Source organism: Phalacrocorax aristotelis, chromosome 2 (genome assembly GCF_949628215.1).
Source record: "Phalacrocorax aristotelis chromosome 2, bGulAri2.1, whole genome shotgun sequence".
NCBI lineage: Eukaryota > Metazoa > Chordata > Aves > Suliformes > Phalacrocoracidae > Phalacrocorax > Phalacrocorax aristotelis.
The window spans coordinates 44,266,228-44,282,847 of record NC_134277.1 but is presented as its reverse complement, the minus strand read 5'-3'; the positions used below and the strand labels follow the sequence as shown (position 1 = coordinate 44,282,847).

General features: G+C 40.5%; 1 protein-coding gene across 2 annotated transcripts in view; it reads right to left on the bottom strand.

Annotated features, from left to right (window-relative positions):
* The window catches only part of CMC1 (C-X9-C motif containing 1), a 43,885-nt gene extending 36,905 nt beyond the window's left edge, over positions 1 to 6,980 (bottom strand). Inside the window, exon 1 of one of the 2 annotated variants that reach the window (XM_075083283.1) lies at positions 6,854 to 6,980. In XM_075083283.1, the coding sequence (XP_074939384.1) occupies positions 6,854 to 6,878 (25 nt within the window). In that variant the 5' untranslated portion in view covers positions 6,879 to 6,980. The remainder of the gene's footprint in view (positions 1 to 6,853) is intronic. The other variant, XM_075083284.1, reaches the window with a different exon arrangement.
* Between the last annotated feature and the right edge of the window lie 9,640 nt (positions 6,981 to 16,620).

The following is a 16,620-nucleotide window of genomic DNA, read 5'->3' as shown; positions in this document are numbered from 1 at the left end:
TATCATATTAATTAGAAGACTATTACAAAAATGGGATACCAAGACAAAAGCTTTCCTAGAAGAATGTCCTGAGAAAAGTCATATCATCTCCCCTCTTCGTTCAAAACAGCTGGTAACCGACTTACCCTTTTGTCACTACACCCTGCTGGCAGTTTACAGCTCTGCTTTCATCTCTCTCATGACTTCAGGTAGCAGGGACACAGATTACTCAGAAAAAGTTGAGAAAAAGTTAAAAACATGTCTACCCAGATATTTACAGAAGCCTCATACCTTCTGCATCTAAGAGGAAGCAAGTCAAGCGATTCCAGTAACAGTTTTTGAAACACGCATTTCTCATTATACGACCTGTAATTTGAATTTTCTTGATTCAGTTTATCTATGCACATTTTTAAAAAAATGGCTCAAAGTAGTACTTTAAATATTATAGCTATTTCAGTAAGAATCAGAGTATATAGGAAGAACAGAAAACTTTTCGTATATTTTTAACATTTTCATTAGCAACTGTTATATCTCATGCTTTTCTTGAAATCACAGTAATATCAACTTTTAGACATCAGCTCTGTTATTTACTAGCAAAATGCTGTAGAAAGTCCCGTCAAAGTTCAAGTATCCAATTAAAAAACATAACACTCTTCAAAATATAAGCATTTTAAGATAATTGCTTTCATTATTTGGGGGCCTTGGTTCAGAAATGTGGAGCCATAAAAGGGACACTTTTTCTTTAAAGACACCTTACTATTTTTTTCCTACCAGCTGCAATCAAAGGTAAGCAGCTATTAACAGACAGATTTCTAAGATGCCTTTCTTTTTTAAGCTAAGAAATTGAACTTGAAAAAGTATTAACAAATACTTCAGGAGCAGAAATAACAGAGTTATGACAGTGAAGAAGAACAAGAACGTACATGCAGAATTCCCATTCTTTAACATACACCACAGTTAAAGAAAATCTCCACTCTAAAGAAGCGTAACACAGCTCTTTTCCTGGAAGGGAAGGTCTTGTCTTCATCTGCAATGAGCCTATTAAACTTGAGTTTACCAGCCATTCTCTCATTTTTTCCATATGTAGATCTATAGTATAAACAAAACTTAAAGTTAAGACAGGCTGGAGAATGAATAACGTTTATAGTTAAGATATATAAGAGCATTAATTTGGGAGATTCGGTTATTTTTCGTATCCCTTGGTAAAAATTATTTTGGTGCTGTAAATACTCTCTTTCATCTTAAAGTTTTGTTTTAAAACACTTGCCTATGAGCTAATTATAAAACTACACAGAAAAAGTATACTTTTATTAATAACAGAAGTCACAGCACAGTGTTAATTGCCACATTTATTGGCAAACATTCCTTTCATCAATCAGACTACTGGTTCTAGAGGTTCAATTTTTTTCAAAAATCATTCCAGATTTATTTTAGTGTACTTGTAACTGTGTTTCAAATGGGCAAAGATAAACATAGCTTACTACTCCTCCAGGAAGAGTATTAATTCAACTCAAAATTTTCATCTCCTTTATTCTGCCTAGCTTATCCATTTTCTATTAAAGTTACCAAACTTATGTTAATTCATGTGAATTCATTTGCACATATGTGTATCATAAAAACAGTTATCAAAAAAGTCTGTACATTTTTGTATATTAACCACTACTTAAAACCTCTATTCAAAAACACTAAGTCACACACCAGAACAAATTAATTTAGAGGTATACCCATTAAAGTAATGGGAGGAAAAACCCGTATGTTTCTAAAATCTAAGTTTTTTTCCCTACAACTGTAATTTTATGTACCAATGTAATTAATACTTTAAGTACCCAATCCTGTAGCCTGTGAGGGGCCTCCTGCGCCCTTACTGCCAAGAGGTTCGTGAGGCCAAAGTGACAAATACGTTCAGCATACTGCTTTGTAACCTCGGTCTCGCAAAAACATTCAGGATCCTGTTAAAGGTAATGGAATTTATCAGTCAAAAACATCCAGAGTGAACTGACTGACGATGGACCAGGACCAGACAACTTTACACAGATGTGAAACGCTACCAAGTTTGGTAATTTCATTTACACACAGGTGTTTGCATAAGAACTAGTGTCTTGACTAGTTCACTCTCTACTACGGTTTTAAAGTATAGAAGGACAACAAGAAGTGACAGAAGTGTTATAATCCGAGTGAAATAACATACATGATACCCTGAAACCCTGATTTAAAAGCAAGAGAGGCTGATCAGTGCAGCTTCTCTAGGCAGCAACCTCTTCTTTTTCTTTAAATGTATATGAATAAATTTCTTTGTATTTAAAAAGTTACAGATTTTAAGATCTTTCTATCTACTGGCATTATTTTAAATTAAGATGGAGTGCAGGGATGACAACACCAGGGAAAATTTCCAAAGCTTTAACTTCTCACCATTCTATCATCACCTCAAAGTCAATTTTCACCTTTTTCACTGGCTGAATTTGTTATCTTACATTTTGCTTTGGGGCTCGTATTCTTGCAATATGGCAGTACTGGATTACGAGAATACTGACAAGCCCGTTTGCTAAAAACGAACAATGGCTATATTACAGCATTACAGCAAGCCTGTAATACTGAGAAAGAAAAGGAAAAGCTGACCTGACAAAGCACACTTATTTGTTAATTACATGCGGATTACAAATGCTCATACATCCAGTGAGTAATAAGTAAAGCCAAGCCTGAAGTTGCTTGTGAAGATTTTTGACACAAGGAGATCTTGTTACACTCTCAATCACACAGCAAAGCCAGTTACAGGGCCCAGCGAATTAATTACACATCAAGGCTTAATATTTACTATGGAAAATAATGCAGGTTCAATAACACCTAGCCTGAACTATTTTTCGACAGCCCTGCCAGTTAGGAAAATTTAGGGTGTGAGCTACCTAGAAGGGGAACACCCCATCCACCTGAAATCCCTTCTGACAACTGAGGATGAGGATTTCAGCAAAATGCAGAAAAAGTCAGGAACAACTAGGGCCATGGGCTGCCCAAGGAGTAAAGTAGCACAGCCAGCCCTAATTCTACCGCTGTAAAGCTTCTGAATGCTTCACTTGGTAACTGATTTAAAACCCTCAACACAACTTTCTGTCCCTTACACAAAGACACCATGCAGCAACATTTAGGCAAACAAATACACATTTTGGTTTTTTTTTTCCGGGACAGCAAAAATATAGTAATAGCACAGATACAACTGGATTCCTACACATCAGGTTCCATACTTTTTAAGTGAAGCCCAAGCTTTCGAACCCCTCTTGTGTGAAACCTGTCCCAAGTCTACAATCCCTATTTTTTCTGTGCCCTTTCTAAATAACAGTGGATGTTGTCAGATAATTTACTGCTTACTTCCACCTGGAGTAAGAAGTAGGGAAAGGTCCTGCAAAAATCACAAACTATATGAAGCATATAAACGAAACAGACCACATAAACTAGAGCTAGGCAGTGACCTCAAGAACTGTGCAATGATTTGCATCAGAAACAAGAGATGAGTAACAGGGAAAACCTACGTAAAAAGAGCAAAGTACCCAGCATCTGGATGAAGGGATACAGGAAAATCTAACAACCAGTGGAATGGCCCAGCTCTTACGAGAGGAGATGCTAACCACCTAAGATTTCCCACCATGCCCAATAACACTAACCGGTGACTACAGCACTACATACTCCTCTTTGCTAATTTTCAGAATTGTGTGATAAGGTGTAAAGAAAAACAATGCAAATCACAAATAAAAGTCCCATTTTAAAAAATCGGCCCAAGCTCCCTGAGGACTTTAATTCCCAGCTCTTCAACCACTCCTTTCAAGATACAATTTACACCTTTCATTCCAAATAAAGAACACCACACACAAATTCAGAGCAAGGCTTCTGAATAACAGGACCAAATACCATCCTTCCTGCTATTTATTTTTATCTAGAAGTAAGGATTAAGAAACAAGAAAAAAACATGCCTACCTTTGATTTCTGTACCTACATGTTTAATGAACAATCAGTATGTATAACACAAATAAATGAAGACTTTAGAAACTAATATCATGGCTACGATCGGAACACACCCGTGTTTTCAAAAGTTGCAGACCATGAGGTGTTCTGACATGAAGAGAAAGCTGAAAACCTTTTGGTTACATAAATCAAGGACTGCAAACGTCATTCTGAATTTTAAGCTCTAAAGAATCCCTTCAAACCACTCAGTATTATAAAATTCATTAGAGCGTCCTGATACATCTTCCATTTTTCTTTTCCCAGAACAGTTCTCTAGAATGTAGTGTCAAAGAACTTCAGGAAATCACAATTATCTTTTGCCTTCATGTTCCCAACACAGGTCAAAGACGCTAGGAATATCAAAAAGGTCATTCTCATTCAACTCCATTCTTGATGGTTGCAACTTATGATCATAATCACAAATCTTAGCTAAAAGAATTTTAATTGAAATCTGAAACTGTTTTTCCTTTTACTTACATATTTTTGTACTTTAAATTCAACATTGCTTTATCTTCCATTTTCTCCTTTCTATCTTTTGAAGCTATAATTTCACTCCTTTCAGTATATTCTTCTAGCTCTGCCCTACTGCCCGTGCCACCTTGAAACAAGTTACAACCATTCTGCAAGCCCAGTTCTCTCCTTCCACTGATACCCTGCTGCTGTATTTAACAACCTAGATTATCACATGACACTAAGAAACAGACATTTTAAGTATCTTCAGAAAATTATTGAATCAGTCTTCAAACCCTCCGTTTTCAAGACCCCCCAAAACGCCCAGGATAGGCACCAAAACGTGTATGGTGTATCTAAGCTACTGACAATAACCCTACTTTTCTCTTTACACATTGGTGAATCTTTGACTAGGGATCCAGGCATCACCGTCTGAAAACAACAGCTATAACCAAGTGCACATTAAAAAGAAAATGTGCCTCCTAATAACCCATGACCTCTACTATTGAAAACAGTACCCTACAGAGTTTTGGAAGTGCTGCACACAAAAATCAACTTCAATGCTGAGTTGCAGCATATTCATTCTGAGAAAAAACATAAACAAAATTGCATAACAGAATTTTGTCAATGGATTTATCTACCAATTTATTTACTATATACAATCACCTAATGACACAGCCACAGTTCCTTCCCAAACTGGCTGTCAAAATACTCCCGCCATACAAATCATGATATAATGCACAGGTTCTACAGTCTGGGCTTCAGAGGACTGCTTGCTATTCACTCCCTACGGCCTAGCCAAGCCGTAAGAATATTTGTGCCTTTTGTGAAAACAGAATGAAGCATCAGTCATGGTTAACAATTTACTAAACTGTGATTCTCCCTCCTTTCTCGTCAAGAAAGCCAAGAAGCAGTTAGCAATGAAGACATTAAAAACTACCGCACGGAGGTATCTGAGTTAACACCTTACTGATACGAACAGGGCAGCTCACACCTCTTGCAGCTATTGTTCCACTTTCTCTACAACCTCACTTAGACATCTCTGCGCTTAGTTCACATTCTGAGGTTTTCAAGAGCCATAACAGCCAGGGACTGATGGGGGGGTGGGGGTAAGCAAAAGATGCTGGATAACAAGTTAGCAAATTTAGAGACGGGTCAGTAAGCAATGCCACTGCTCTGCAGATGGATCTCAGGATTGGCATTATGCAGTGGGTACCCAAAGTACATCCTCAGTGGTCCTACCACAGCTAATATAAAATTAGAACATGGATTAGGAGTAGCATACCATGTCACTATAGACATAATTAGGGAAGCAGAGCGCTGATAAACTTCAACGTTTGGAAACACTCTTTTTGCCATACACTGACCATGCAACAGCTTGAATTGAGCTAGTGTAACAACAGGCTTTTTCCAAATGACAAATGGGAGCAAAACTACACTGTGGATGAACCACCACCACCTGAAATGCATCTGTAAGTTTTATAATGTGTTCTTAAGTTAATAACACATCAACACTTCGATGACGTGCTCAACAAATCACAACTTGATGACTCTATGAATGCCTTGTTTGGAGGGCCTGGAGTGCCAGGCCCAGGGCAGGTTTCCATCAGAAATGGAGAGCTTGGCCTTGGCTGGCATCTTCTCAGTTCTTGAAAGGCAGCCACGGGTCGCACAGACAGGCGCAGAGCCACAACCGCCCCAACTCACCACCAACCACAGGTATCTCAACACCTTGCGTTAGCTGAAGCCTGCCGACGCCCCGCTGGGTCCGTTCTGCCGGCGGGCTGACCTTTTAACACCCGCCTGCCCAGCCGCAGGCACCTGCCTCAGGCACAGGGCGAGTATTACGTGGCTGTAAGGGCACAGGCTTAAATTGAATTCTGGGGCTACGTGGCTGTAACTGTTCGGGCGAGACCTCGATAGCGCGAAGCCGAAGACCAGGTAACACTGGCATTTTCCCGTGAGGGAGTCTGCGGCAGGCCGGGCAGCGGGCCGGCCCGGCTGGTGCCCGGGCGTCCCGAGCAGCCTGCGCCGCCGCTGAGGCGAGGGCGACCAGGCGCCGCGCCCCGCGTCCCGCCACCGGCGGTCACGGCCGCGCCTGGGGGGAGAGCGGGGAGGGCGGGCGGCAGCAGCCCGCCGGGGCTGGGGGAGGGCGGGCCGAGCCCTTCGGGCTGCCCCGGCGTCGCAGCCCGGCCCGCCCGCTCTCCCCGCCGGCGGCTGCGAGGGGGCAGAGGAAAGCGGCGGGGGTTTCCCACAGGAAGCCCTGGCGAGGCGGGCCGAGGCGGCGGCGGCGGCGGCGGGGGGGGGGGGGGGGGGGAGGAGAGGGGGCGCTCCACCGCCGGCCCCCTCCCCCTCGCTGCACGTGCGACCCGCCGCGTGCCGTCCGCCCACCCGCCCGCCCGGCGGCGCGCGAGCGCGCGGTGGCCGCCCCTACCTGCGGCGCCAGGGGGAGGCTCCATCCGCCACTCCGCGCTACTGCGCGCTGCCCACAGCGCGCGGCCAGCCCCCTGCCCTTCGCCGCGCAGGCGCAGGACGGCCCAGCCACACCCACTCCTCACCCCCGCGCGGGACGGGCGCGCGCAAGGCGAAGGGCGGTGAGCGCGCGCGATGTGTATGTGGAGGGGGGGGGGGAGCAAGCAAGGCGCATGCGCCAGCTGAGCAGCGGGAGGTGCGTGGGAGCTCGTGCGCATGCGCCATGCGGTGGGATGGGCGGGAGGGTGGTAGAGAGGCACCGTGAGGGGCCCACCCACCGCCGCTTTCGCGCACCACGCTGCCGGCGCCCGGGCAAGGTGCGGTGGAGGGGACTGAGGGCTCGGACCTGGGAGTCGCTTCGGGGACCCCCATGTCAGGGAACAGAGAAGACCAGCATCCCCCACAGTTCCGCGCCACACTTGGAGTGGGTGCAGCCCCTGACAGGACTGAGGGTCCGGGTGTTGCAGCTTCCCGCCGAGGGAGCCGTCGGGGTGCCTGAGGCTTCCGCAGCGAGGGCTTGAAGGGGAAGATGAGAATCACGATGGTGGCAGCCCTTACCGATGAGTTCGTGCCCTGTAAAAGGGGCTTCCCCACGTGTGGGCAAGAGACCTCCTGTTTGTAAACAGTCCCTGGGGCTACATTCCTGCGGCAGGTGTTCAGGTTATGAAGGCATCGGCAAATTCAGTGTCCCACCAGAAACTCGGGCAAAACACTGTTATTGAAACACCTGTTGGCATTGTGGTCAGGCTGCAAAATGCAGCAGTTGGGTTACTCCACAGCTTAGTTACCTACAGCTTACATTCTTTTTTACCTCTGTTTGTGCAGTTCAGTGTGAAAGGTTTAAAGTATCACCATTTTATATTGTGCCAAAATCCAAACATTTTCTTCAGCATTGTATAGATAAGAGAAGGGCCTTGCCATATAAAACATTGCATAATAAATGCTAGCAATCAAAAGGTCAGACAGATGCTTTTGATAATGCTGTAGAGGAATGAATATGGGCTACTACCTGCCTGGTTATTAAAAAGATGCTGGTTTTAAGGCAAAAATTGAACAACTGCAGTTGCTCATTAAAAGCTTTTATACAAATTAGGAGGTTTAGAGAAGGAATACAAAGCACTTTGTTGGAAAGTGTCGCTAAAAGTTTGATACTGTTAAAAATTACTATCTGTGTGTCCTTTTGATTTGCCTGTGCAAGCGCTGAGATGTGTGGGAAGTGTACTGCAATGGCAGAGGAGTAATTCTGGTATCGTTTTTTTAGGAGTCTCTAGTATATTTAATGACCAGCCTTTCTTTTGTTACTAGTGGTATGAGGCAAGGTTGACCCCTTCCAGAAACAAAACATGGAATAAAAAACTGTGAGAAAATACCACACATTTAAAAACTTGACAACATGATTCCCCAGAAATTAAGAGAAATTAAAAACAAGGAGATATAGTCAGAGTTGAAAGTCAGGATTTGTTTTAATAAGTAGAATCCAAAGTTTTCAAAGAGCCTACTCACTTTTCCTGCCAGCCTCTTTCATTTAAGGTATGAGTTTCAAGTCCACAGGTTTTTTCCAGATTTATATTATTTTCCCCTTATGAAAATTCAGTCCCTTTATTTGAAAATGGATTGTTTCAACTTGAGGCCACAGTAAGAGCCAAGTTCTTCTTGCTGATACATTCACAGAAATTAGTAGAGCGTGATGTAGGCAAAATCTTCCACACGAATGCTTTGGTGTTACTGATCTAGAGCATTAAGTGTCTTTATGTTTGGTTTTTTCCTTTTTTTATCCACAAGTTTGATCTCATTACTTAGAGTAAAATGTGGATATTACACTGTTTTCTGTAACTAAACTATAGCACTTCAGAAAATGTTCGTACACTGATTTGAGAATTTTAATTTAACAGGGCTGTGAAAATGCAACATATCAATTTACTTGTATTTGTTTTATTAAGGGATTCTGGACTATGCCACTTCTGCAATGAATGTAAGAGAGTGTCAAAAAACCAAAGATACCAGCCAATCTTTGAAGAGTTACATATATGCAATGGGAAAATACAAGAAAACACATGATACAAAAAGGAGCTTTCAGCATGAGAATCAAAAAGGGAGAATGTACACTTACACCAGTAAGTTGAATTAAAAAAACAAAATAATTGAAGTCAGTAATTTTTGCTGCCCTTAAACTCTTGACTACTTCTATTTATATATGCCGTGCACAATCAGAACTGTGAACATTTATTTAAGATTAAGATCTTTGAACTTAAATGTCAGCTCTCTGTATTGTGTTAATTTGATCATTTTCAGGGATAGGGTACTAGGATAGCCAAAACTTTGCTTTGAAGTAGTTTTTCTGTTCTTTCATGAAGATGGTAAATACAAAAAGTTCAACAACTATGTTAACTAGGGGAAGTTGTCCTCTCCTGCTTTGCTTTCCAGTAACAGGCCTGGAAAGCAGAAATAAGATTTTTCTGCAAGTCTTATTTTCATGTGTGACAGACAAGAATGAAGAATGCTAAGAACTGCAAGGGAGTAAAAGACATCTTGGGGAAGTAAAAACAAATACAAAGGAAAAAAATGGATAAAACAACATTTTTATGGAGATTTGCGGGGCTGAAATACTTTTTAAGTAAGGGAATGTGCAGGTGTGGGTCTGATAATAGTCTTGTGCTATTTGGAGCTATTAGAAAGTATTGAAAATGAGAAGGCATCAAAGAAAGTGTTATCTTGACAGGTAAGTAAATGACACTGGCCTGATGTGGAGCAGGAATGGCATAAGTAAGACAGTAAGACAGAAACTGGCCACCAAGGGCTTTAAATTAAGGTAAATAGCTTGTGGCTGACTTGGGAGCCAGTGCAGTGATCCCAGGCAGTGGTACAGTGGCTGACTCAGTGACACGAGAAAATTATTTTCTTGTAGCAGTTTGTGTGAATATAAGCAGAGCAATTTTCACAACCAGAAAGGAGGAGGTTGCTGTGTTAGAGATGTGATGTCTTAAGAGCTGTGTCAAGAATTTTAGTAGCATAAATAGAAAAGCTAAACAATTTGTAAATACGTGTTCTGCATGGTTTTATATGCAGTCTAGATGTAAATTAGATCATCAAGCTATAAAGGGAGGAAAGATAGATTTACTTCATTCATGTGGAAGTGCCTGTTATGTGAACTCCACCTCTAGGAGAATCCAATGGTATAAAGGGGTGGTTGTATTAAAAAAAGGGGGGGGGGGGGGGAAGAAAAAAGTTCAAAGTGAGTCTCCCTTAAACAGGAGGTGTAACTTGCATCTAACCCCAGGAGGAGTTTTGAAATGGCATCTGGATTATGTAATTTGTCTTTAGTCAAATCTTTTTCAATGTGAATCTTGCACGAGTTCTGCAGCCCTGTGAAGTTACGCTGAAATGTGTGGGCTTTTGCAGTGTAGCACTTCAATACAAGTTAGTACCATATGCTTCATTTAACTGGCATACTTATCCAGAAAACTTGCTTATTTGGGACATCTCCTGGGGCATTGATGTAAGACCAGTAGTGCTTAATACACAGAAGTGTTACTTAACAGGGCCTTTATGGGGCAGTGGATACCGCTTAACACTATCTGCCCCTGTTTATTCAGTGCTGCTTATGTCATCTGTCTGTTACAGTGTGTTGGAACTTGTCTGTACCAGGAAAATTTTCCCTGCAGTTAATTCCCTCATGGTAAAATGTTGGGTGCTCTAGTGGAAATACACTGGTGATGGTGGTCACGACTTCTGCACTGATTATTACAGTGGGGAAAATCCAGTAACTTCCCTTATAGTCTTGAAGGATGCTTGAGATAATGTTTTTCTTATAAAATTAAAAATAAAAATACAGTCATAAGTAGTGTTGGATTGCAGTCATTTCTGTATTTCTAAGATTCATATTGTCATTTGATTAGTTAATTGCCCATTTTCAGAAGCGTGAACATATTTTCACACTTCAACAAAGACAGTGTTAACAATGAAACTGTAGATAGCAATAGAGAATAATTATCTATCGCACAAGCCTCCGCACCTTGTTCTTACCAGATAAAGACAGCCTCTCTGTCTGCATACAGGTGTGATTTTTTTTTTTAAACTCCAAACAATAGCCTTGGTCAAATGAGTTCAAATGAATATTTTCAAATGGTACCTCTTCAATGTGCTCGCTGTTGACATTTTTGATCTTGTTTCATGAAATATCGCTTCCAGTAAAGGCTGTGATTCTTTGCTAAGCTTGCCAGTGTGAAATACATTCACTCATAGGTGAGAGATGTGGAGGAGCTTTAAATGAGAATTAACATCTAGAATCAAACAAACGTTTTCTTCTCTTCTTAAGGGAGCATATTTTTACTGAAGCTGCTATAAAGTTCTTCAGGGCCTTATTTACAATTGGCATCTGAGATTTTCGCTGACTGGAGACATGTCTTCCAGAAGAGGACAAAAAAAGAGATGAAGGAGGAGTTTGGAGTGTCTTTTTGTTCAAGTTACAACATTTTATAGTTATTCCCCCATACAAAATGAAACCCATCCATACGTCTATTTTCTAAGGTTTAAGGATTGGAGGTCTTTACAGCTGAATCTGATATTACAGGAAGAAGAAGCACTAGGCACGTTGAACTATTTCTGCCCTGTCCTATTAATCTAAAATTCTGCTTGCTCGGAATGAGTGGATACTAGTAACTTGCAGACTGAACCTGCAGCCTGCCAAGTCTCACATAACTAACATGAGACTTTTGCAGTAGCTTCACAGTGCAAGCACTAGCACTGTGTCGCCTTGACCTCTCTCTTGCTCTAGAAGAGCTGCAGCTGGCGTGTTGCAAGGTGGCATGCTCTGTGATGGCAGTGCCTATGTTGAGTCCTGTGGCCTGTCTTTTACCATTTCACCAAGGATGAAACCTTTCCCTTTGTGGGCCAGGCCTTTCCACTCATATTTCAGGGGAGCTGGAAGCATCCAATCATGGTGACTACCATAATTTGTTTGTTGTCTTTCTAGCAAGAAGTCACTGAAGTAGTATCTAGGGAGTTGGCCATCTGCTCAACTAGAAAAATTGCATCAAATAATAATTACGTTTGCCAGTCACTACTAGATCTGATTGGCAGAGTGAAAAAAACACTTCAGTTCCCTTCCTTTTCCAAAGTCCGCACACGGCAGCAGAATCTTTCACTGGCTTTTGTTTCCTTAAAACTTCCTCTTTTATCTCCACGGATTGAGGTGTACCCCGAAGTTATAAACTATGTACTGGATGTAGATGGCTTGACCAGCATCAAGATTTTCAAATAATAGTAGTTCAGTAATGTAAAATGAAGGGGATATCAACCACCAAAACAAACCAGTCTATAAACTTTCATCATTTGATTTACCCTACTTACAAGAGTAATTACTTTTCAGGCGATGGTCGGAATGTTTTCTGTCTGAATACATTCACAACAGTTAATAGGGTGACTCTCACTTGCACTGGAGGCTTTATTTGGAAACTTATTTCAGCCTTTACCAACGCTTTGGATTTTCATTTTATCCTCCTCATGGCTCTGCATGCGGTCACAAGTTTTCTTTGTTTATGATTTTCTTTAAACTTAAGAAGAACTTAGCCATTCTTCTCCTTTATCCTTTCTAATTTTTTAAAATGCCATACAGAGAAAGGCTAGTCCCTGATCATAAATGTTTTAAAGGAAATGGTTCAGTGTGGCTGCTAGGCTGTAGTAATCACTGTGTGGTGCAGTCCTCTGGGCATGTGAGCTGGCTCTAGAGCTATCCCACTGTCTTTCCATTAGTACTAGCCTGGACAATTCCTAATCATTCTTTGGTCTGGTTTTAATTTGTTTGGGTTTTTTGTGCCACAGTACAAGGCAAGAAGGCAAGTTCTGAAGTTCTATGGTACTTTCCAATCAATTCCTTAATGGAGGTAGGCATTACAGCTCCATCCTTGGTGTCAGAAGTTATTACAAGTATAGAAAAAGAAAGTTGGGCCTTTAGTAACTGAAACATGCTGCATAGTCAGTCCTGTTTGAACGCTAGTCGTGTTTGTACATACTCTTTTTATGTAGTAAATCCCTGCTTAGAGACACAAATCCTATTAACTGCTGGTTGATTCTCTTAGGAATCATTGTTTCTTTAGTTCTGGAAATGTTTGCTTCTTATAGGACACGCCACCCTGTAATGTAGGATCACCATTCTGCCTTGAGGTTCAACTGTAGTAGTTGCTTTTTTTCATCTCTAAACCGCTGAAAGCCTTACAGATAGGGAAACAACAGTACAAAGAGCTTAAGCAGATGGCCTGACTTTGTGGAAGAATACCACTGGTAGAGATGTGAAGATCGAGCTCCCCAGTTTATAGTCCATTGAGATGATATAGTTCAGGAAGTTAGGTCTAAGTACAATCCATACTTTTGCACTTGGATCAGTGTAATTGGAAATGGTAAGATGTGAGTCATGTGGGCAGAAGGCAAAGGTGATGAAACAAAAGCTACTTATTAATGTATGTCAAGAAGGATACAGAAATCAATGAGAAGAAAATGTCATTGCTGAATGTAATCCTGATACTGTATAAGAAAATCTTTCTGTCAGCATATGGCTTCTTTTTTCATGCATCAAACTGTCAATATTTAGCTTATAGTAAATCCTCATACCTATCTGTACCCAAATTTGCAATAGGATAGTGTTATATAATTACCTATTATGTTATATTTGCACACTTCCTTAGTTTACATTGTTGAGAAGCCTGTTGTTGGTTGTCTCCTTCTCCATAAAATATAAAAAAACAATCTGAGGTATTGGGATTTATATTCTTTAAAACTTACAGTAATTAAATATATTCACCTGTTTTTACTTGTTTCAAATTCAAACTTGACACTTAAACACTGATAAACAGGATGTGAGTAGAGGAAGATGCTTTTCCTACCATGACAGATATGATCAAAACATTTTTTTTTTTATAAAAGCTTTTAGTTTTCAGGTGCATAAGAGTGATGCAACAATAATAATGCTGAACACTTAGCTTCTCTGTATTCACCAGTCTCTAAAATTCAATCTGACTTTAAATTTTTCAATACTCTGCTAAGGAGCCTCAACTGACCTGCACTGATCCTGTGGTTTTACTTACTGAGAAATCAGTGTTATCAAGAGGTAATATTGGTAGTCATAAAACTCCATAACCTGAAGTTCAGTAAGGGGAAAAAAGGCTTGTGTGCTTCTTTGTGTTAATCCATTGATTTGGAAATCAGCTTCTTACAGCCTAGTATCTTACCTATGTTGTGCAGTTAAGCACTTGCCTGTTTGTAAGTACCATAAGTATTTCCCAGCAATATGATTCTGGTATGTTTGTAATTATATACTTTACTATGATATTTACATCCTTAAGTAACACAGGTTTTGAGCAACTCCAGTTCTGATGGTTGGTTGGTAGGGGTATGGCAAGGGTTAGTTGCTGTTGATGTGGCAAGCCATAGTATGGCCTGTAGAATCCGGAGATATTTTTCGGATTGATTAATGTGACATGTAGTAATGCATAGAATCCAAATGAAAACTCAAAAGATTTATCCTATTAATTCCAGTTGCATTTAGAAGGTCATAGGAGCCTGACAACTTCTACATTCAAATTCTTTGCTGCAAAGCATTTAATTAACTCTCTCCTTTGCTTTACATGCAATGTTCAACCTTTACTCACAACTGAAAAGTACATGAGGATATGTAATGTAATGGAGCTGGATACAAAAATGGATACTCAGTGGAAACACTTGTGTCCTGGTTTTGGCTGGGATAGAGTTAATTTTCTTCCTAGTAGCCAGTATAGTGCTGTATTTTGCATTTAGGATGAGAATAATGTTGATGACACACTGATGTTTTAGTTGTCGCTGAGCAGTGTTTACACTAAATCAAGGACTTTTCAACTCATGCTCTCCTGACTGAGAAGGCTGGAGATGGGCAAGAACCTGGGAGAGGGCACAGCCAGGACAGCTGACCCAAACTGGCCAAAGGGATATCCCATACCATATGACATCATGCTGAACAAAAAACTGGGGCGAGTTGGCCGGAGGGTGTGGCTGCTGCTCAGGAACTGGCTGGGCATCAGACAGTGGGTGGTGACCAATTGCATTGTGCATCACTTGCTTCGTATATTCTTTTATCATTATTTTCCCTTTCTTTTCTGTCCTATTAAATTGTCTTTATCTCAACCCACGAGTTTTACCTCTTTTTTCCCCTTCTCTCCCCATCCCACTGTGCGGGAGTGAGTGAACGACTGTGTAGTGTTTAGCTGCCTGCCAGGTTAAACCACAACACCTTGGCAAAATTAGTAAAACAAATCTTCTAAGGTCTTGGAAGCGCTAGACAGTTCTGAAATTTCAGTGACAATGGTAACAATTTTAAGTTAGGGCAAACTGAAACTGGGGGCTGAATACAATACTATGTTTCAGGATTTTATAGTCAATCTCTTTGCTCTCCAGTTAAATAAGTGTTTAAGGTGTGACCTATATTTCCTGACTTTTCCTAACAAGCTGCATTTTGGGATTATATATTTTACATAAATATTTATATTATTTACCTATCTCCATCATTAGTCTGACCGTTGTGCATTATTAACATCAGCATCAGGGACTGGGGTCTGTTTCTTCAGGCATTAGCTGCATGTCTGTTCCAGAAATCACATCATATAAACAATTTAAATTACATAACAGGCAGAATTTAATAAGGGCAAAAAGAGCAAGAAGACATTACAAATGTCATATTTGGTATGAACACATCTACTGCATATCTGTTATCATTCCACATATGTGATATATGCAGAATGTAGTATATGTATTATATGTGTAGGTATTTAATTCTCTTTCCTACCTATCCTATGGAATTAGGAAGGAGCATAGCACCAAAGAAGACATGATTGAACAGTGATGTGTAAAAGAAAGTGTAACTAAGGTTTGACTTTCTGTCATGTTTTTACATAACTAGGGCTAAGTGTTAATCAACTCAGAAAAGCAGGGATTTTTGGTCAGGCTATTTCAAATTCATTGTTTCTTGGAGTTTTTTTACATCACTTTTTATAACACCTTTTATTTAATTTCAGTGACTAATTCACATTTTAGAGAAAAGACTAGTCAGGGCTCTAAGCTTTCAGTAAGGTTCATAGCATCTCTGAGATTTCCCAGAACTCCTACAACAAAATTATTGGAGAGCAAATTTGATACTTCTGGTAAGTCAAAGGCTTGAAAAGAAGAGAAAATTATTCTTTTAAAAATTAACAATTACATAAATTAGCACAGAAAAGTAGAAAAGCATAGAAAACAATTAAAACACCCATTCTCCCACTCTTTCTGTGTTTCACTTTGAATAGGAGTTTGGAAATGTAACTAAATCCACTGCAGAGGATAAATCAACTTTTTTTCCCTCAGCATTGTGTTCTATGACACAAACAGGTAAATCTACCTCAGTATGATAATTTGTATTCAGTTAAGTACCAAAAAGTTGATTGCAGAGTGTGATGAATCAATTCCCATGCTGGGATAAGCCATAGAAAGGGGAAACTGAAGTTTGAATTTCATCGTCTGATACAGAACAGCAGATTATGACTAACAGCAAGATTTTAACCCCTGTGTTCTAAAAAGGATTGCATTTGGAATTTCAGACTAGCTCTTTTTCACTTGGCTATGCTATACACTGTTGGTAGCATCTATAGAAATAAAAATTCTGTTTGTTCTGAGGGTCCTTTCTCCCTGTTTAGAAAAAAAGGTTTTAAGATGTGGAAGTCTGCATAGCTT